At 31.4% G+C, this 23,850-nt stretch overlaps 3 protein-coding genes across 3 annotated transcripts; 1 reads left to right on the top strand and 2 right to left on the bottom strand.

Moving 5' to 3' along the window:
• The first annotated feature begins 5,021 nt into the window (after window positions 1-5,021).
• On the top strand, window positions 5,022-6,425 carry LOC108327395 (uncharacterized). The gene has a single exon (XM_017561103.1). The coding sequence runs from the start codon at window positions 5,022-5,024 to the stop codon at window positions 6,423-6,425; it is 1,404 nt and encodes a 467-aa protein (XP_017416592.1).
• Window positions 6,426-14,080: 7,655 nt separating this feature from the next.
• LOC108327396 (uncharacterized) lies at window positions 14,081-15,416 on the bottom strand. Its single transcript, XM_017561104.1, has 2 exons — window positions 14,568-15,416; window positions 14,081-14,245 (listed from the first exon to the last, which is right to left on the bottom strand). Exons 1-2 carry the CDS (start codon window positions 15,414-15,416, stop codon window positions 14,081-14,083), a joined length of 1,014 nt encoding a protein of 337 aa, XP_017416593.1.
• Window positions 15,417-15,671: 255 nt separating this feature from the next.
• On the bottom strand, window positions 15,672-16,928 carry LOC108327397 (uncharacterized). Its single transcript, XM_052872561.1, has 2 exons — window positions 16,203-16,928; window positions 15,672-16,049 (listed from the first exon to the last, which is right to left on the bottom strand). Exons 1-2 carry the CDS (start codon window positions 16,926-16,928, stop codon window positions 15,672-15,674), a joined length of 1,104 nt encoding a protein of 367 aa, XP_052728521.1.
• Window positions 16,929-23,850: the final 6,922 nt, after the last annotated feature.

Raw genomic sequence — 23,850 nt, forward strand, 5'->3', positions numbered from 1 at the left:
AGCCAAGAACTTTTAATAAAGATGGAACAAATCTACCAGTGGAGGTAGAGGTAGGTGTAGTTGGCTGACTGCTTGAACCAATTTCATTATTGAAACGTGTCATCAACTTGACTACATAAGATTTCTTCTCCTTCGCCCTTATCAGATTTTCTTGAAAGTGGAAGAGGAGGGCCAGAACCACCTGATGCCATATTCTTGAACATAATAAATCAAATTATAAGTCATGGAAATGCACAACACATTGTGACACGCTATCAGGACCAGCAAGAAATAGTACATTTAAAATAATTATATTAAAATAATTATTATAATAAATTATATTAATTATAATAATCTAGTTTCCATTCATGCACGTTTCAACTAAGAAACTTTATTATAATAATTATATTATTAGTTTAGGCACGTTGCAAATACCCCTCCAACCATCAATAATCTCACATTTTTAAAATAATATTAGGTGTGTTGCAAAATAGAAGCCTAAAAGGCCTACTACATTGGAATACTACATTTCTAAATTGGACAACATTATAAATGGAGCAAAAATAAATCAGGAACATGCCCTAACTCTATTCAGTGCTAGAACTTTGAAATTCATCTTCATTGTCATCTTCACCTTGTCCCTCTTCATTGTATTGTTCTAACTCAATTGTATCTTCATCCATTTGTCCTTTAAATGATGAAATATTGTTGGGGTCCACTTTTTCAAGACCAGCTTCTACATCTTGTAATCGGACAACTTCTTCAACTTCAATGACGTCATTTACATGTGACATTTCCTCCACTTGTTATGGCACATCGACTTCTACATCATTAGAATCAATGCGACCTCTAGGCTTCGTCTTTATCACAACACACCAACCACGTTTGTCCGTGCGTGATGTAGGATATGGTACATAATACACTTGTTGTACATTATGTGCAATTATAAAAGGATCAAACAACACATATCTTTTATCCATTAGAATATCCACAATGCCATACTTTGAATCCACCCTTCTACCTACGCTCGATGGATCAAAGAAATCGCAATAAAATAATACAATTTTCTTTTCACTGGTTGTTGAATTGTATTCCAACTCATAGATGTGTTTAATGACATCATAGAAATTATCTTGACCTTCATTGCAATTGATCAAAACATGAACATCAGCTGATCTTCATCACTTATCTGTATATAAATCATTTTTTAAATTCCATATACAACATTTGTATATAATACCTAATTTATATACAGATTTGAATCCATATGTACTATTCCGTATGTAATTCCATTATTTCTTGTAGTGGGTATTATACTAGATTTTTTTTGAAGTTATTGTTAGTAGTGTTAAGAAATTAAAGTCTAATTTAATCCTACAAAATCAGTTTGTAAGGGGAGGCTTATACTCACTGATATATGATGAAATTGTCTTATTTGTAATCAATGTGGGATCTCCAATATATTCGTTTACGCGAAAACATATACATCTCGAGCATGAGACGAGTATGAGACTAAATATTAATAGGTGGTATAATCAATAACCAGGTAACACGATAAGACCAACAAATAATAAATATTTCGATAGTGAGTGACACAATAGGCCGAACAAACAACAAATCAACAAATCTCGTTAGGATATACTTACTCATGATTATGTTAAATTAACTTAAAGTTTAACTCAACCCAACAAAATTTATTTATAAAGTGAGATTTGAATTTACTTGTATATTATGAAATCACTTTAACTATAGTTAATATGGAATCTCCAACAATCAACGTTAATCAAATCAACACAAATTAACTAATATTAGAAGAAGAAAAATTATTCAATATCAGCTTAGCTAACACCACCTAGAGTTAGTCTTAAAAAGTAATGCTAACAAATTAGGTGAATAATTTTGTGCCATGCAAATTCGATGGTAACCAAAGTTGATTTTCTTACCTAGTTTGTATGTAAGTTGTATCTTACAAATTCAATTTTATATTATTAATTGATTCTTGAAATTTACTATTCTTAGTAAATAGATTTCATGGTAATCTCTTCTCAATTATCTCTTAAATTTACCCATTTCAAAATAATATTTTATATTAAATTAAAAAAATATTATCAAAAGAATACCGACCATTTATTTATTTATTTATTTTAAATCCAAGTCATTTATTAACTTTAATTCATGTTTACAATTAAGCATAAAGCTGATGAAACTATTGAGAGGTATAAAGCACGACTTGTGGCTAAAGGTTTAACTCGGTCTTATGGTGTAGATTACCAAGAGACGTTCACACCGGTAGCCAAGCTCAACACCGTGAGAATACTTTTGTCGCTAGTAGCAAACCAAGATTGGTTTCTTCTACAATTTGATGTGAAAAATGTTTTTCTACATGGAGAAATTTTAGAAGAAATTTATATGGATTCTCCCCTAATCATAAACTAGTTGACACACCAATTGAACAAAATCATAAACTCTTTCAATGCTCAAATTCAACAAGCATAGAAAGAGGAAGATACCAAAGGCTGGTGGGAAAATTAATTTACTTATCTCATACATGTCTAGATATTACCTATGAAGTGAATGTTGTTAGTCAATTTATGCATGACCTACGAAAGCTTCACATGAATGTTGTTGAGAGGATTTTGAGATATTTGAAGTCCACCCCTGAAAAAGGAATTTTGTTCTCAAATCATGGAAACTTAAAGGTAGAAGGGTATACTGATGCAGATTGGGCAGGTTCAAAAGATGATAAAGATCTACCTCTAGATACTTTACTTTTGTAAGGGGAATCTTGTAACTTGGAGGAGTTAAAAACAACTTGTAGTAACAATATCTAGTGCTGAAGCAGAATTCAGAGGCATGACACTAGGTGTATGTGAACTTAAAAATGTGTTATCAGATTTGGGCTTTAAACCAAATGAAACTATGAGTTTGTATTGTGAAAATACGTTAGCTATAGAAATTGGTCACAATCCTGTGCAACATGATAAAACAAAGCATGTGGAGATTGATATCAAAGAGAAGCTTGAAGCTAGAATAATTTCTTTTCCCTTTGTAAAATCAGAATTGCAGTTGGCTAATGTTCTAAAAGGAGTGTCAAGCAGAGTATTTAATGAGTCTCGAGTCTCTATTCAAGTTGGAAATGTGTGATATCCATGCACCAACTTGAGTGAGAGTGTTGATATATGTAAAATATTCTGTTAGCTATAATTTAAGCATTATTATAATTTATACAGATATCATTCCTTTAATAGATGGGGAATCATAGGACCCTTGTACGTATATGGTACACTAATCTCTGAAATAATACATCATAATTATTCTTTAAACCTTTAATATGTCGCTTCATTTTTATGGAGGTATTATATGAGATTTTTTTTAAGTTATTGTCATTAGTGTTAAGAAATGGAAGTCTAATTTAATCCTACAAAACCGGTTTGTAAAATGAAGTTTATACTCACTAATATATGATGAAATCATCTTATCTCTAATCAATGTGGGATCTCTAACATATTCGTTTATGCTAAGATATATACATCTCGAGCATGAGACTGGATATTAATAGGTGATCTGATCAATAACAAGGTAGTACGATAGGATCAACAAATAATAAATATTTCGATAACGAGTAACACAATAGGCCGAACAAATAACAAATCTCGTTAGGATAGACTTACTCATGACTCTATTAAGTTAACTTAAAGCTTAACTTAACCCTACAAAATTGACTTGTAAAGTTAAATTTGAATTCACTTTATATATTACGAAATCACTTTAACTATAATTAATATGGAATCTCCAGCAATTAACGTTAATCAAATCAACACAAATTAAACTAATATTAGAAGAAAAAATATTATTCAACATCAACTTAGCTAACACCACCTAGAGTTCCAAAGTTTGGTTTTCTTACATAGTTTATGTAAGTTGGATCTTACAGATTTAATTTTATATTATTAATTGATTCTTAAAATTAACTATTCTTAGTAAATAGATGCATTGTAATCTCTTCTCAATTATTTCTTAAATTTATCCGTTTCAAAATAGTATTTTATATTAAATTAAAAAAAATTATCAAAAAAATACCGACCATTTATGTATTTATTTTAAATCCAAGTCATTTATTAACTTTATCATAATTCATGTTTTAACCAAATATAATTTATAAAAATAAGTACATCAATCATTACATAGGAAATAATACTATTGTATTTTTAAAAAATGGTGAGAGTTGATTGAATCTTGAAATATTATAGTTTTAAAATTGAAAGACTTAATTAAACTGTGTATTAAGAAATAGAACAAAGTTAATAGAATAAATAATAATAAAAATTAAAACCTTTTTTTATATATATAGAGAGATTGATAGTTATGTTTATTTGTAGTAAATAAGATTCTTTTTGTTTGTCTGTCCACATACTCTAATATAATGCTCTTTGAATAAAAACTCACCCAATTCTTTTTGTTTAGTTCTTACATCAAATTATATGTGTATATGTACACCTTCATTTATTATCGTTTATTACACCAGCTATATGTGATTAAGTATCAATTATTTATTGCACAGTACACTCACACGAGATATCTATATATTGTAACTCTTTAAATAATTAAAAGATGTTATTGTGATGTATAAAGGGTTTTAATAAGTATTTTAAAAATAATTAAAGAAGTTAGATAGAAACATAAAATTGACGTATGCAATATGAAAAAAGGGACACAAGATGTTTGTGTAATTTCGTGAGAGAGAAAAAATTGAGGTGGGTAAGTGGTTGATGGTTGTTATTGACAAGAAAAGAGAAGGGAGAAAAGTTTCTAAAGATGCTTTTTCTTCATAAATCGAAGTGATTCTTACTCTTTCTTCGCTTACTCACTTTCTCTCTCCAATCTCTTCGCCTATATTCACGCCGTGCTCACTTCCAAAGGCAAAATCATAACACAATCCACACACAAAACAACACCATTCCTAGTTTTCTATTAATCCAAACAATCTCCTCTCTTTCTCTCTTCTGCTTTGGTCACAAGCACAAAGAAAAAAAGAACAAAACATGACTGAGTTATCCTTCTCAAACACTTCCACCAAGAAGAATGAGTTATCCAGTAACCTCTTTTCCATCTTCTTCAACTTCTGTTTCTCCATTTGTTCTCATCCTTTGTACTTCTCCTACTTCATCTTCTTCTCCCCTTACCTCCTAAGGATCCTCTCTTTCCTCTCCCCTTTGTTCATCACCACAGCCCTTCTCCTTGTTGCCCTTCTCACTTTTACTCCCAACAATCTTGTTCAGGACAAGTGCGGTTCTGAGCCTTCTGAGTCCAAATGGGGCATTCTTCTTTCTGTCTTGCAATATTTTCTTGCATGGCTGCACTCCAAGGCTGATGAGATGGATGAGGACATGGGGTTGCTAGGTGAGGTTGAAGCATATCTTGTCATGTTCCAAGCATCAATCTTTGAAGTGTTTGAACCCAAGTCAGTGGAAGAATGTTCAGAAGGATTCGAAGCAGTTGATGTTGAGTGCTTAACTGAAGAAAGAGAAGATTCTTGTCCAATTGGAGATCCAAAGGCTAGTGCCAAATTGGATGAAAACCCTGTTCCACAACCAAAGTTCGATTTTCCATTGGAAGATTTGCCTATATTTAGTGCCCGACAGAGTTTTGAACAAGATTGTCCCCAGAGGAAGATACATGTGGAGAAGCAAACAGTGTTGGATGAAGACAGTGTTGAAAAAGTTGATGAAGTGGAAGCCAGTGTGCCAATTGTGGAAGTCAAGAGCCTAGAAAGCTTGTTCCAAGAAAATGAAGGGTTGGAAGATTTGTGTTGTGAAAAGGAGCAGAAAGAAGTGAAGCCACTGATTGCTGAGTTCAATAAAGTTGAAGAAAGTAAAGAGAAATTGGGGTTGAGAAGTGGATCCAAAGTGAGTCCTATGAGTGATGGAGAATTTGGTTTTGCTGCATCAGGGAGGGTGAAGTCTTTATCACAAAGACTGGAAGCAAACATTGGGAGTCCAGAAAGCAACTGGGTGTACAGTGGAAAAGGCATAGGAAATGGTGAAGCATTTGGGTCCAATCATGGGGGTTTTGGTTCAATGAGAGTGGAGAAAGAGTGGAGGAGGACCTTGGCCTGCAAGCTGTTTGAGGAAAGGCACAATGCAGATGGGAGTGAAGGAATGGACATGCTTTGGGAGACTTATGAGACAGAGTCCAACAAGGTTCTGCAGAAGAGCAAGACCAAGAAAGGGAAGAAAGGTGAGGTTGAGAAAAATGAGGATGAGGAAGAGGAAGAGGAGGACATGGAGGGTAAGTTGTGCTGCTTACAGGCTCTCAAATTCTCAACAGGGAAGATGAATTTAGGAATGGGAAGACCTAATCTTCTCAAATTCTCCAAGGCCATCAAAGGCATTGGATGGTTGCACCATGTTGGCAAGCATGGCAGAAAAAGTAGCCATTCAAATTAGATTTTGCTTTTTTTTTTTTTTCACTTTGATAAGACAGAAATTGTGCATTTCTTTGATGATCATCAGAAGTAAATATTTTGTATGTCAATATAATGCCTTTTCCTTTTCATCTTCTTCACAATGTCATCCTTAAAATGACAAGTTCTGCTGTTGTCATCATAAGCAACTACCTGTCTTACACAAGTTTTAGTCCAAACTTGTTAACATGTTCATTGAATTCTGTGTTCATAATTTGGAAACAGTTTTATCTTTGGAGTTTGAAGGGGAAGAAAAGGGGGTGAATTTCATTTTCATATTTTGATAATACTTGTATATATTAAAGAGAGAAAATGGTATAAATTTGGTTAGGATGATGCATACAAAGAAGATAACTGGAAACATCAATCAGAAGAGTATGTATTGTGTATATAGTATGAATTTTAGTTTAAAATAAAAAGAGAAAGACTTTGAAGATTTGATGTGTTTGAAGGAGTCTCGTGACACTGATTCATATAGGCATATTCACTTGATAGAGTAAAACTTGTTGTTATTGTTTTATATTTATTTTTCAATATCAATTTAAAATATAATTGTTAAAATGAAAAGTAATGTTTCTACTTTCTTTTTCTACCCTACAACTTAATTCCAATTTTCTCTCTAAACACTAAGAACAAAGAAAATTAAAAAATTTTAAAAATATTTATAAATATTTATAAATTAAAATTAACTTATATATAGATTAGTTTGTAAATAATTTATATTAGTTTTTCCAAATTTTGATTTTTAATCTATATATAAATAAAGTTTAATTATGAAAAAACATATTTTATGTTTTTCTTTCTATATGGGATACATTTGATAGGAAAAATAATTAGTTTTCAAAATATTTATGTTGGAAGACATTTTTCTCAAATTTGTTTTACTTTAAAAAATTATTTTTAGTGGTAAATAACGTTTCTGAATAATGATTTTTGGTCAAATTTCTTATGGAAACATTCTTGTAGAAGAAATCAAAATCTAGCTTTTCGGAAATTAAACTAAAATTTTCACTAAAACAAATACCATATAGTATTCTTACAAGGTCATTTAATGTGATAATGAATTAAACATTTAGTAAAAGCAAAACATTTCAATTTATGAAAAGCTATACAAGGGACATTTACGGCAGTATATTTCATCAACCTAGTAAAAGCAATAGTTCATACTTAACAAAATTTAAACATTGATTAAAATTATAAATCTCAAAAGATTAATGATTTCTAAAAAGAAATAGAACTTAACAACACAAGTTAGTTTTGTCTTGAAGACTCAGTTTGAAGGAAGAATATTATTGTGGTTGATGATGAAGAGATAGAAATGATTTAGCATTTGCAGGGTTGAAAGAAAGATATAATTATAAGATGCATGCTTTTGGCAATAATGCATGTAAGGTATATCTCTCTCACATGCTATGCTGTTGTTATGAGAGGGTGGTTGCATTTTGAAAAATCTTTATCAAAGTTGTTTTTGTAGTACATTAATTCATGCACCCAATTTCTGAAAACGGTTAAGATGTCATTTCCTTCTATCAAAAACACTTAATGATGTGAATTATGATGTAGGGTAAGATCAAAGTTGCATCTTCTCACTCTCTTTCATTTTCTCAAGGATCTCAATCATCTCATCTCATTGCCAAACACAAGTTCCTTAGGAGATCAAAAGGAATCATATTTCTTACAATATATATATATATATATATATATATATATATATATATATATATATATATATATTTGAGAATTTATTTTGAAGAAAAAAATAGGTTAAGTATTTTTTAAAATTATTTTTATAAATTGTGTTTATCCCTAAACTAAATTAAATATATATTTATTTTATTAGTGTATTTTATGAAAGTCATGGAATTTACTATATGACAAATAGAGTTTTACATGTATTATAACAAAATTTGCACATGTTGTTTGGTTATAATAATATTTTATTTTACTTTCATGAATTGCATAAATGAAATACATTTATAATTTAATTTAAGAACCAAACAATTTTTTCGAAAAATAATTTAAAGAAAAAAATATGTTTAAAAACTAAACTTTTATATACAATGATATTATTATATATGTTATGTTTTTTAATCGTTAATTTAGATTAATTTTAATCTTCTTATAATAATAGTGTACAATAGTATCAAATGTCTTATGTACGATGGTATCATATTTTTAATACAAGTTAATGAGATATATAAAGAGATAATTATAAGAAAAGCCAACTATTGAATGAAAAAAAATATATTTAGTTACTAAAGAACAAGAGATATTGTTATTCTTTGTCAACTTTAAATAAACAGTAATAAAGAACTATTTAAAATTATTACGTAATTATTCGAAACAAATCTATCCTATCTCAATTTGACGTTAAAAAAAACTACTATCACTCATTATAACATTTAAAATAAGAATTAATCACAACGAAATAAAAATCACTAAAAAGGAAAAAATACAAGCAAGTTTGTCTAATCCAAAATCTTTTAGATATAGCAATCCAAAACAATAATAGAACAAGCACTAGTACAGTAAGGCAAAACGACAGCGGTTGATTTTCGTTATAGGCACCAGTTCTTGAACCGAGGCATATGCAGGCGAGGAAAAAAGTGTACTACTTTTGGCCTCGGGTCACAACCGAGGCATAAAACGAGAGGATTTGACATCGGTTCTACCATAACCGAAGCAATAAGGTTTTTGGTTTTTTTCTTTTTTTTTTCGAAGGACTATAGGCCTCGGGTTAGGGGAACTGAGACCGTATGTTCCACCCTACTGCCTCGGTTGTAGCTTGAACCGAGGCAGTAGAGGTCTTTTTTTTTTCTACGCAGAACTTTCTGCCTCTGGTGTGGTCATAACCGAGGCATAAGTTTCTTTTCTACCTCGGTTTTGACACTAACCGAGGCATATGTGCTTGTTTTTTTTTTAAAAATCAGGTCTGTTTCTGCAACATTCCCAACAACAGAAACAGACCTGCATATATATTTACAGCCAGAACAGTCGAAAATAATCCAAAACGCATATTTTTAATGAAAATTATAATAAAACATAAATACATTCAATTGAATCATAAATCAACTTCTTATAAGCATAAATCAATCCAATTATAATCATAAATCAAGTTTGAAGCCTAAATCAATGTAATGTACAAAGTTAAACTAATAGTAATGTAGATAAGCATCAAACAACTTAGAAACATAAACTTAGAACTTACTATATCCTAATATCTACTATATACTATTATATAAATGAATTACATATTTAGCCAGTGCTTTCCTCACTAGTTGAAGTGACTTCTCTGGAATTGGAGCAGTCCTATTGAATCTCTGCATAAAATACAATGATTTAACTTAGTGTATTTGAAATCTAAACTATAAGGAAAATAAAATTGAAACCTAAATAATACCGTTTCCCATCCACTGGTGTAATGTGCACGAATAATGGTCATCATCCAAAACATGACGTAGTAACCACATTCATATGACCCCGTTTGTATATTGCACTACAATATATCATCATAATTATAAAATGTTAAGTAACATCAATTGAATGGAACCAAATGTAACAAAGTATGGACTAAAAAACCAAACCTTAAGGGCAATCCATGCAAGCTTTTTAGCTGTAGCAGTAGATCTCCCAGATAACATCATATGTGTTGCAAGGGAACTATTAAAAACAATTCCTTTAGCATACATTTATATAAAAAAAAAAGTCGAAACATTGAGATTCTTACCAATCTACTACATGTCTAAGAGGGCTGGGAGGAGACTTTTGCAATGAACAAAACCAGACAGCAGTGTTCTCCGGTATGGAGATCACAAGTAGCTGCCAATGACACCTGAAATTGGTAATAACTTATGAATCATATACCAAAATTAATAAATGAATGTGTTGAAGTTAACAAACTTCACTTACCCATGTATATAAGGGAGAAAATATATCTCCTTCCCCATTCCAAAGTAGGTGGTGATTTGGATATCATCAAATTTATTTCTTTCATGAGTCATAGAGGGGTCAATGAACCCATATACATCGTTGAACCCCTTCTTGTTACTAACATCAAACATATACCTAAAATGAAGAAATAATCTGATATAAGTAAGCTGATGAAATAAAATTATATAAAAATGTTTGCTAAAATATATTGGGTATTGCTCCCTTCACTACCACCACTTCTCCCTCCACCTCCCTAACCTTCTGCAAAAAAAAAAATTTAATTACAAAAATAATTTTTTTTACTTTTAACCCTATTTATTTATTTACTTTAAACTCAAACCCTATCTTTCTACCCATTTTCACTTTTCACTCAGCCCCACTTCCGAACTCTCCTTCTCTCTCTATTTTTAGATTCTCACCCCCCAACTCCACCACATCTGTTCTTCTCATCTCCCATCTCTTATTTCTCTCCTCCATATCTGTTTACGCAGCCCACCCCAACTCTCCAAGTCTCATTTTCTTGCTTCGGTGGTGCAGTGGTGCGACGGTGCGGAGGTGTGTGTGATGGTCAGTGGTGCTTCGCGTTTTGGGTCTACGAGAGGTTAGGATCTTCCTTTCGTTTCTTGCTTCGCATGATAATTTTAATTTTTTTTTTTGTAAATGTATTGAATATGTTGTCTTTGTTGTGGATGTTGTGGTGGTTCGTGTTTTGTTTATGCTTTTTGTTTTCTCTGTGTGTGCGTGTGTTCGGAGGGAGGAAGAAGATAACAGGCCATGAACGGATGTCTCATATCCGTTTGGCCCTGAAACAGATGTTGATATCCGTCAACGGATATCCACATCCATTTCCGGGCCAAACGGATATGCGACATTTGTTCAAGCTGGATGTTTTTTTTTTAGTTTTTAGTTTATTATTATTTTTTAGTTTTTAGTTATTTTTATCAACTAATTTTATTTTAATTTTTTATTTTCAATTAATTTGTTACGTAATTATTTTATTTTAATTTTTTTAGTTTATTAATTTATTGTATTTTTAATTAATTTATAGAGTATTTAAATTTAGTGTTTTTTTATAATTTTTTATTTATTTATATCTAAATTAAAATTATTTTATTTAATGAAATAATTATTATTAAATTAATGAAAAAAATAATATTAATTTAATGAAATAATTATTAATTTAATTAAAAATGTTTTTGTCAAAAATGGCAAGAACACGAGGTGCATCTTTTAGTTTTCGTGGAGAGAGTTCTCGAGGAGAGAGTTCTAGAGGAGAGAGTTCTGCACAGGGTGAAGGTAGAGACGACCTACAGCTTTAGCTCGGAGAAGACGTGCAACTCCTATTCAGGATGACCCTATAACCGAGGATCGAGCATTTGAGGAGGAGACATATCAGGCCTATGAGGGTCCTGTTTAGGAGGAGGCATTTGAGGCCCCTGACGACGATAATGAGGAGGAAGAACATGTCGATGTTCCTGACATACGGGAGGAGGATGTCGGTGGATTTCCTGGAGGTCCACGTGATGCTTCATTGCTGACGCACTATGTTCAACATGTTGCTTATGGTATTTTGCAGGGTCGGGTGAGTGCATAACTTAAATTTTAATTATTAAGTTTTTTTCGAATACAATTGATATTAAATATTGTTGTGTAGGATCGAGGGGAGATATTGAAGTTGATCTCCCATGGTAGAAAAGTGAATAAGTTAGGACCGTGCGCCGAATGTGTTGAATTCCTCTTTGATGCCTCTCATAGATATTTGTTATGATTACGTTGATAAGGGCTTGTTGCTCGGTTTCATAGAGAGATGACACTTTAAGACGAGTAGTTTCCATCTTCCTGTAGGGGAGATGTCGATCACTCTTGACGATGTCTCCACTTTACTTCACCTCCCGGTACTAGGACAATTATGTGATTTGGAGGAGTTGGAGTTTGAGGAGGCTCGTACAACCCTTGTAGACCTGCTCAGCGTTGATGGTGGCGCAGCTGGTGCTGAGATGGAGGATGCACGTGGTCCAAAAGTTAGACTCAGCTGGCTTAGAGAGATATATGTTCAGAGGTGTTAGTCGCAGCATTGGGACTATGCTGCCAGAGCATATCTGTTGCATCTAGTAGGATGCACGATTTTTGCAAATAAAAGTGTCACTTCTATATGCGTGTCTTACCTACTATTATTTAGAGATGTACACGCGTGTGACAGATATGCTTGGGGTGTTGTTGTACTCGCCCATTTGTACGAGCAGCTCGGGGATGCGAGTCTGGCTTCCACGAAGTAGATGACTGGATTTCTAACTTTGTTTCAGGTATAGACATATACCCTTCACATTTATTTGATGTACTTATTTTCATGTTCAAAGACGAAAGATATTTAATTGAATAATTACATTTTTAGAGTTGGATATACGAGCATTCCCTAGCATGGGAAGGAGGCGGTTGGTGTCTTCTTATGATGACACCACACCACGTGCGGCTAGGTGGCAGGCCCTCGGCAGAGTTCGACTCTTGTAGAGATTCGATCGCAGTTGGATGGCCTGACATACAGTAGAGTTGTATGGCATCCATACATGGGACATCGGGGCATTCGTCCATTCTTCGGCATCTGTACGTATTCTAGATGGATTCGGATTGGTGACACCTTTTTCCGTCATTTACCTGAGCGTGTGATGAGGCAGTTTGGGTTTACCAGGAGATTCCACGACCACCCACTGCCGTTGCAGATGCAGATGTAGTCGCTGTTGATTATGCGTGGTTGCACTTCATGAATCACGTTATTATCAATGTGAGACAGGCATCATACCCTTCTGAATGTGTCGATGGATACATACAGTGGTTTAGGAGAGTTTCACATCGCTATATTATTCCTGCTCCACTTGACGTGAGACCGGCTCTTGCGCTTACACAATGCCCCGATGTTCCACAGGAGGCACGACCCCATCGTAGATCCTCTCCACCTTCACCATCTGGCATCGTGGTATGTTATTTTTCACTGCTTATGTTATTAAATTTTCTCAACCATGTTTATTTATTTGTTTGATATAATTATAATGCAGGCTAGATTTAAGCGAATGGCGAGAATGTTAATATCGTTGATATCCTGTCGTCATGTGATCGAGGGTACTATTGCACATCAGGTGTTGGTGGACCTGCTTCAGATTGCTAATGAGGGCATCGACGAATATTCTCCGACTAGGAGAGGGCAGAGGCATATGCATGGTAGATGGTCGACGTCCAATTGATAGGACTTTGTATTTCATTTTTTTAACAAGTTATTACTCACGAGATTATGTGTTATTTGGGATACACTAATGTTTACCTTAAGTGTTCGTTAAATAATTTTCTTTTCCAAAATTTGGCCTTAAGTAAATTACTACATTTTGTATGTTTTACATTGTTAATGTAGTCGTACTTTTTAATTTTAACATTTGTATGATAATGCATTTAATATTTTAGCATTGTTAATGTAGCTATACATTTTCATTTCTTAAAATTTTTTGTATTTCCTCAATATAAAATTTAGATCGCATAACCAATGTTTCCGACAATTAAACATATATTATCGGAGTTTATATCGAGCTCATAATAATGATATTAATTATGTTCCATCATAGTCAGTTGCCTGGATTTCAAAATTATTGGTTCATAAAACTTAAAATTGAATTTACACCTTAACAAAAAGTAATAGTGTATTTTTACATATCTTCATAAATATCACGAATCACCCAAGTCAATATAAGATGTCGTTACGCCCATCAACTGTGCAAATGCTTGCATCCTGCTAGTATAAATAGATGACCATGCTCGTGCCTCAAGATAACAGTGGGTTGAGGATATGATATTCACCATGGGCAAAGGACAACCTTCTTGTAACTTAACCTGCCATAATACAAATTACAATACTTAATTGAGTCATAAGTAATTTTCAAATGAAATCACAAAATAATACAATTACCTGCACGAAATGACATCCATGAACATGTCCTATACAAATTAATCGATGTTGAGTTTATATCAAAAAGTGGTATGGAACGTAGTGGAAAGATAGTATAATTTTGAGATGATGACATACACACTAAGATGACATTATATCGGTTAGAAATTGCATAACCAATGTCTGGTAATGTCATCCACTTATTCCTGTTAGCCTGTTATAAATAAAAGAAGTTGTTAGATAAAATAAATATAATAAATAAAATACATAAAACAGTGTCGACTGTGACTGCACCAACAAAGAGTTCCTTAGGTCTTCTAGTCTATCATACCCTCCTACTAGGCTTGCATATTCATCACGCCATTGACTGAGTTCTTTGTACAAATCATTTCTGATAACGGGCCATGAATCTTCTCTGAGTCCCAACGACACATCAATGCATCTATATCCACAATGACCATCAGCCACAACATCAACAACATCCACAATGAAAGGGTGAGTAATAGAATGAAACTGGTCTATCATTGGAACTCTCTTTTTCTTCATTACATTTGGCTTTGATTGTAATTTACTTTTCACAGTTGAAGATTCTATGGTTGAATGAAAGGCATCGACATACTCAAAATATGATGGATCCCGCGTCGTAGACCTTTCTCTTCGTTGAACTTTACTTTTTTTAGCACCCTTTGTCTTGACTTTATGTAGTGGAGGGACCATTGATGTCAATTTAGGACAAGTAATGTCAAGTAACTTCTGCTTGATGGTGACTTTACCTCCAATGTCAACCTCATTGAATCGTTCTTCTACTTTTTTCAACTCATCTTTAATGGATAACTCGGGCTCAGTTTCATTTAATTCAACATTTGAGAAATGCAATCTTCGCCACATGATATGAAATTCACCCAGAGGGATCAATCCAACATTATACCGTGCTAATTCACATGCACAGGGGACACCAAATGTACGTCTCAATGCGCATCCACACTTTGATGAGTCCAATCCTATCTGTTGCACTCTTTTCAATTCCTTAGCAATAAGATCCAATGGATATCGAGAGACACGCCCAATAAGTTTTCTATATTTGTATCCTTTAAAAGGGTCACTCGTGAGCAACATACTTCTTTCAAATTATGCCTTAATTTTGTTGTGTTGTAGGATAACGACGTTATGAATGTTATCCCAACAAGAACACAAATCACCCATATTATTGCCCAAAACTTTCTTCAGAATCCAATGAGCATACTCAACCCTAAAATAAAAAAAAAACATCAACAAGTGCAAATAAATATTTATCTACAAAACAAATAAATAAAATAACATTACAACATACCTATTTGTGGTTGTGTTCCCTAAATGCACTACTCGGTTCGTCTAGAACTTTACAAAGTATGTACTATACGGAATAATCCAAGTCTGATTCACATATTCAAAGAACAAAGGCCATGAAATGCTCGCGTATTGAAGACCATTCACATACTCAACAAACAAGCTCTCATCAGCACAATCCATCACATTTTCCCATGCATCCATCAACACATCCCAAACCTCACTAGAATAAACTAACATTTTGCATTTAGCTTTAACATTTTTAAGGATGTGGAACTGACATAACATCTGATATGACTCAGGGAATACATTAGCAATGGCATTCATCAAAGCCAAGTCTCGGTCAGTGACAATGACTTTAGGACCACCCTCAGATGTTAAAAATAAACCTTTCAGCTTTTCCAAAGCCCATATGAAATTACTCTACCGTTCAGTAGACAAGAAAGCAAATGTTGTAGAGAAGTTTAACCATGTAGACGTCTTGCCCACAATCTCAAGCAACAGAAGTCTATATCTGTTTGTTTTATATGTGGAATCCATAAAAAATACAACATTAAATGAGTTTAACAATTTCACTGCATCAGGATGTGTCCAAAACAGGCCAGTAACAACCTTTGAATCATCGGCACACCTACTCCAATGAATGTACTTATCTCGGTCCAACAACATCATAAGTTGTTGTAGTTCAATTCTGGACCCTCTCAATGATTGTTTATACGCTTGCCTTGCGTTGTAGATTTGTTTAATCGTTGTGACATTTCGATCATTATTTTGTTTGAGGGTTAATAAAATATTTACAGGTGTAACTTTACTCTTTGTCATATCAACCAGTAATGACTGCTCACTCATATTTAACCTGCCAGCATAAGGATGCCTAACTAAAGTTTCAGCCAACTCATGGTTATGATGTCCACACATCACCTTCAACACCCATTCATCCCCGTCTGAACATGGTTTACCCTTTAATCTAAATGAACGGTCACATTTACGAGTGTCGTATACACTAGGCAACGCATCGGCTTTGTATTTCCGATATTTCCCTCCTCTTTCACATCCAAGTATGACGAACATTTTTCTTCCCCGTACACCAGTAGCTATATCAGATCTTACTATTACCACAACAAATCCTAAATCATAAGTCATCCCTCTTACCCAATCAATTAAGTGCTCTCGTGAACGAAATATTTCATTTGTGGTAAATTTATTTGTTAAATCTCCCTCTCCAACTTCGCTAATGAATGAAGAGAAATCGGATATCAAACTAGAACCAACTTGAGAATCCATATGAAGATATTCATCCATTTTAAACAATAATCACCTATAAAGTTATAATAAGTCTTATTAACATAATTAATAATTAACCAAACAAATATAAAAATATTAATATAATAAAATTATATATTTCATATAATTAAACTAATAAATAATTTTTATATAATTATAAAATTGTTAAAGAATACAAAAACCATATATAAAAAATATATATTATACAATAGCGTGCAAAATACATAAAAATATAAATATAAACTAATAACAATAAAGATCTTCAAAAATACATTATTAAAATACATCAAAAATATATTCAAAAATAATACATCAAAACATATAAATTACATTATTAAAATATCTCCAAAATTAATATAAAAAAATAAACTAATAAAAATAAATTGAAAAATAAACATGTAATCTTTAAACGGATGTGAGCATCCGTCAGCGGATGTCAACATCCGTTTAAGGCAAAATGGATATCGACATTCGTTTTCCCTTAAACGGATGTTGACATCTGCTGACGGATGCTCACATCTGTTTAAAGATTATACGTTTATTTCTTTTAGAGTTTATTACGCACCTTCGCGACGAATCCTTCAAGCACCACCACGCACCACCACACACCGATCTTGACACGGCTGATCAATTGCTTCCACCACCACTTGCAATCTCTGCACACCAGCTAATGAAAGTCCACCACACTCTCAGACCACAATTCTATCACAATTAAAGAATGAGAGGAAGGAGTGGAACGTGAAAGAGAGGAAGAAGAGCTCAATAAAACAATGAGGGGACGAACGATAAAGAGGAAGAAGAGTTGTCGCTGCATACATGTAGAGGATTGGAGTGGGTAGAGGTTAAAGAATATTAACCCTAAAATTTTACTAAGGGTAAAATAGGAATGAGAAAATAAAGAGAGGGATAAAACAGGAATAGGGTGGTGGAGGGAGCAAGGGGTGGTGGTAGAGGGAGCAACACCCAAATATATTTTATACTTACCAGTGAGCTAAGTTTAACACCTTCAACTCTACCAATCCTCTTCATATGCAACAAAGAAAAAAAATATTATAAGAGGAGTTTTTTTTCTTCTTGTAAGCCGTTATAACTAACTGCAGTTCGTGCTAACAGAAAAAGACTAAAATATCCTTTTTTATTGCATCATACCACTGTCACCATTGCATCGGAAGAAAAAGAGAGCAAGAACACATTGAGAAGAAAATAACTCGTTTTGGAAAGCTCATTTCAGAACATATATAGTGTCTTTTAAAAAGCTTGTTCCAAAATTTCTGTTATGAAAATTTCATTCCAAAATACATTTTATGTGTTTCCAAAAACTTGTTCTATAAATCATATTATAGTAAAAGTGTTTCTTCTTGCACTTCCCCCATATTTCAACATTCTACATCTCACTTCTTTTCAATAAATTTTAAAATTTATTAAAAAAAATCCTTCAACAAATTCAAAATTCGTTAAAAGATTCTTTTTAACATATTTCAAAATATGTTGAAAGATTTTTTTTAACGAAGGTAAAGATATATAGAAAGATGTAAAATAATATAGAGAGAAACACTCTTCCAGTAATTTTGTCATAGGATGCTTATTCCAAAAATCGTGTTTTGAAACTTTTTGGAAAACATTTTACAAAAAAAAAAAATCATGCAACCAGTAATTTAGAAGTCACTTTTATGATGGTAAAATGCATATTTTAAAGAAATATAAAAGTGTAGGTAGAAATTATGGGGTGCAGGAAGAAAAAGCCTATGAAAGTCCCATTCAACAAATCTCCTTCAGAAGGGTTTTTGGGTCTCCTTCTTGGGCATATTTTAGGCCCGCCTTGTAAGTCTCTGATGAGGTAGCTTCTTCCTGCGCCACCATAAATTTCTTTCTGCATTCCTATAAATGATTGTATTTCAGATAATCCGAAAAATAAGTTTTGTATCCTAAAATATACAATCTAAAATATATCTTTTATGTTTTATTATGAAATGTATAATCTAAAATATAAAAAAATAATTTAAAATAAAAAAAAATATTGAATTGTATAATCTAAAATATATTTGTATTTGGAATATATTTTTTATTTGATGAATATAATTTAAAATATAATTTTTTTATTCCAAATACAAAAATTAATGAGATTGCAAAAATGGTCCTCTATGGTTGAGATGGGTCAAAAGGCTAAGTAGCCATTCACTAATGGAAAATTTTAATAGCACACCCTTTGGTTCTGAGGTACTGCTAAATTCTGCATATTTGTTGTTCCAACCTTCTTATATAACTCATTTATTTTTTGTGTTTTTCTCTTCCCCTGCAAAGGAAATGGTTCACACGTCTAATCTATAACTACCAAGACTTTTTCTACTATTGGAAAGTTTGCTCACATTCCAATATCATAAAAAAAAAAAAATAACTGACTTGTTGAATGTTGATAACTTAATGTTTCAGTCTTTTCGTTAATGCTGCTACACCCAATTGGAGTACCAACCATGAATTTCATATATAATTTTAGGTATAAACCATTTGCATGCCAATTGGTACTCTAAAAAGTCAAAATAACACTAAAAAAAAGACAAATCAGATTCATAATGGGCCCAAAAATCTTTTTTTACTTTACAACAACATCAAACAATAATGAAACATTTTTAAGGTTAATCAAGCCACTTGTATCATGTTTGGTCGTAAGGCAATACAGTTATTTCATGTCACTGGAACACAAGAACGGGACAATTTTTAAAAAATGGTTACTCTTGATGTTTTAAAAATTACTTTTATTCTGTTAAAATTCAAATTTGTATATACAATCATTCTTTGTTTATTACTTTTAAAATTAAAAATTAATAATAATTTTGGTATTTTAAGGAAGGTTATATATTTACATGTTAAAATTAAAATTTGTAGTGTAACCTCTAAAATTCTCAAAATATATTTGTGAGTAATAGCTAATAATATATATATATATATATATATATATATATATATATATATATATATATATATAACTCAACTTTGTCAATTAGGATCATTATAAACAAAATACTATAGTAATTTAGGGTGTGTTCACTTGGGGGAAAGGAATTGGGGAAGAGTGAGTTGATGGATTTCAGGGGATTTGAGGGTGAATTAATTGTTGTTTGTTTGAGTGGATTTAGAGGTAAATGAAAGTGGATTTGGAAGTAAAGTTTATAAAAATTAGTACAGGATTTGATTGATGTGAAGGATAAGAAAAATGTGTTTAACTGGTAGAAATTAAATATTACCAAAATGTCCCTAATTATTAAAGTAATATAAAATGATAATGATTAATGTTATATTTAATTGTAAAAATGTTTATAAAGAGTAAAAAATTAACATTAATTATTAAAATTAATTTTAATATTGTACAAAAATTTTATTTTAGTAAAATGAATTTATTTTTAATTTTCATATTTTTAATTTTCATATTTTTAATAATTTAGTAAATTGAAATAATAATAATAATAATATTAATAATAATAATAATATTAATAATAATAATATTAATAATAATAATAATAATAATTATTATTATTATTATTATTATTATTCATTTTATTGAATCCATTTCAAACAAATAGGTTATTGATTCAAGGGTAAAATTGAAATTTGTGAAAGGATTTGTACGTAATTGAAAGCGCTGATTTGCTATGACAGAATTCAAATGAGTTTTGCGTTTGCTTTAAAGGATTTGCACGTAATTGAAAGCGCTGATTATTGGAGAATGAAATTTTCTTATCTTCCATCCACTGCGAAGATTTGCAACGATTCATGTCAATTCTCAATTTTATCCTTACAGTATTCATCACTTTTGAATGTAAAGATTTACACACATAAAATAATAATAATAATAATAATAATAATAATAATGGAATTTTATTTTTTATTTTTTTCTCTCTTTATAATAATTTCTACAATTATATATAATACTAATAATTATCATTTTATATTACTTTTACTACTAAGGGTATTTTGCTAATCTTCAATTTTTACCAAATAAACCATTTTTTTTATCTGTCACATCGGTCAAATCCTACTAATATTTACAAACTTTACTTCCAAATTCATTCTCACTCACCTCCAAATCCACTTAAACAAACAACAAAAAATTAACTCTCAAATCCCTTCAAATCCATCCACTTCCTCTCCCTCAAATCATCTCCCCAAAGTGAACACACCCTTAGGGAGATGATTTGGGGAGAGTGATTGGATGGATTTGAGAGTAATTTTTTTGTTATTTATTTGAGTGAATTTGGAAATGAATGATAGTAAATTTAGAGGTAAAGTTTGTGAAAAATAGTGTAGAATTTTATCCATGTGACATAAAAATTGTTTTAATTGATAGAAAATAAAGATTACCAAAATGTCATTGGTAACAAAAGTAGTGTAAAATAATATTTATTGAAAAAAATATTATAAGAAGGAAAAAAATTAAAATTATTTTTTAAATAAAATAAATTTTTATTTAAGTAAAGTCAAATAAAAAAAATATTTTTTTATCTTGAAAGTACATTGGGGAAAGAGACCGTTCTCTTTGAAGTGGAAAACAAATTTTTTTATATCTTGACAATAACAAATATCAATATTAAAAAAAGTACCCATTTCAAACCAACAAGATGAAAAATAGTGTGTTTGAATGATTATACTTACAACAAATTATAAAATAAAAGTAGGGCAAAAATGATATTTTATATCAATTTCTTGCAAATCTCTTGTCATCCACGAATGATAAATTAAACATACATCTCGTTAATCTTCACATTTCCTTCCCTTCAAATCACTAGAAGTGAACATTACTGTATACTAAAATCTGTCTTTGCCATTTCTCTTAAATAGTGAAATCAATGCCAATGAACACTACTAAAGAGAAGAAAATAAACAACACACAAATAAAAAATATCAAGTTAATGCATTTAAAGAAAAGTAAGGAAAATATAATTTATAAATGAATAAAGGATATAAAATTTAAATGTCGGTTATTCATTAAAGTCCAACATAAAAACTCACAAAATTCTCAATCAATGAACATGTACTATTCAACGTCAAACTATACTACTCTATCCAAACATCCCAATTTACAAAATTTACCCCAAAGACATAAATAGTTCACATTCATCAAATCATGTATTAGGTATTAGCCCACATGGCTCAACCTAATGGCTCAAACAACTATCATCCCAATGATGCTCAAACAACTATAATCCCAATGATGCTCAAACAACAAAAATAATTCTAGACTCTTGCTTCTGGTAGACTAGTATATTGAATGGACTTGTGAAATTTTGTACCTATCCTACTTACTACCAAATCCTCCATTGATATCCCATCACTCAAGACCAATGTCTCCAAACAAGTCATGTTAGGGATAATTCCACCAACTCCTTATGATCCTATTGCATATCATATCGTCTTCCATGTGGAGTCTCCTTTGACTCACACCACCTAGATGTTGTACTTTATGTAAGTTAGACATTAATTGAGTCAACATAGTCTGAGTCTTCAAAGTCTCTTTCAATACACTTTGACATCCTAAATAGTAGTATTTTTTCATGAAAATAACTATTGAGACTCAACGACACATCATTATTTCAAGGAATGTTTTAAAATTAATCATTTACAATATTTGTATTTAAAGTTGTCGCCCAATGTCACTCCCTTGGAAATAACTAATTTGATTACTAATATCACATAAATTTTCAAAAACATTCCTACACTAACTAGCCTAAATCAATATAGTCATCAATACAATTTGTGGTATTAGAAGAATATATATATATATATATATATATATATATATATATATATTAAATTATAAATCACTTATAGTCAGAAAGGTTTTCACAAAAACTACCGTCTAACGCAAATAGCCATTGTTTAGTGCCACAAAGTCAAAACTCACTATCATGACAGTGCTTGAATGTACCTAAGCGTCGCCTGACGGTGAGACCCTTGGAACACTTTGTTAAAAAAAATCATGGTAACACTCAACGATGCTCACTTGACACCCAACGATATAGATGATGCCAGTACAAAACTACACTTATAATCAATCAAAGTCTCAATTCTAATGGTTGAAAAACTCATAATCAATCCATATGAGTACCAAACATAATTCAAAGCATCAATTCAGTATCCTCATTTTTTCCTAATTCAAGTACACAAGTTAAATAAATCTCAACACAATACTATCTTTCCCATTGTTACTCTAAGTTATGCAAAATGTAGTAAAACTTATCACTTCAAAACACAATACCCATGATTCACAATATAGTTTAGTTATACAAATCGACCTAATTCAAACCAACCAATAACTCAAATCACAAGATCTGTTAGCCCAACATAACTCACCATCTTAATACCTTTCTATCATCATTCAAACCAATTAATAACTCAAACCATAGGATATGTAAACCAAACATAACTCGACTTAGAGAAAGAAAATATGAAGTGTTTTAACCTTAAATATAATTAACACCTTAAATGACCTCATAGTGCCACATTAATAATAACTGTACAAGTCATCAAGTTTCCGCCAGGGGGCAAGTCTGTCTTTAGCCTTTTTAACAGCAAAAATGATTAATGTGAACCGTTTTTGTAAAATATAGGTTAGTGAACTTTTAAAAAAAAGGAGAGCAACTTTGAACAAACCTTACAAACCGAGAAACCAAAATAAGTATTAAACCTAAAGATAACAACTTATACCAAGTTTCACTCACCAATAATACTTAGATATAATTTACAAGAAAATTAAGAAAATAATTTATAACTCTAGTAAAAACTTCAAATGTAAAAAGAACATTTACTTTTCTTAAACTTTCAACCGTTACAATAACTTCAACCAAAACTATATTTGCTCACAAAAATTTATATAACTAAAGTTCTAAACTTTTTTTTTAATGATTCCAAAAAACCATTGTAAAATTAACATCCTAAAACTTTCATG

This window comes from Vigna angularis, chromosome 2 (genome assembly GCF_016808095.1).
Source record: "Vigna angularis cultivar LongXiaoDou No.4 chromosome 2, ASM1680809v1, whole genome shotgun sequence".
NCBI lineage: Eukaryota > Viridiplantae > Streptophyta > Magnoliopsida > Fabales > Fabaceae > Vigna > Vigna angularis.

Coding starts and splice junctions, on each gene's coding strand:
- LOC108327395 (XM_017561103.1), top strand. CDS start 5,022: ATGACTGAGTTATCCTTCTCAAACACTTCCACCAAGAAGAATGAGTTA.
- LOC108327396 (XM_017561104.1), bottom strand. CDS start 15,416: ATGTTGCTCACGAGTGACCCTTTTAAAGGATACAAATATAGAAAACTT. Junction 14,246..14,567: donor CACAGTCGACACTGTTTTAT/GTATTTTATTTA, acceptor GTATTATGGCAG/GTTAAGTTACAAGAAGGTTG.
- LOC108327397 (XM_052872561.1), bottom strand. CDS start 16,928: ATGGATGAATATCTTCATATGGATTCTCAAGTTGGTTCTAGTTTGATA. Junction 16,050..16,202: donor TTTGGACACATCCTGATGCA/GTGAAATTGTTA, acceptor ACTGAACGGTAG/AGTAATTTCATATGGGCTTT.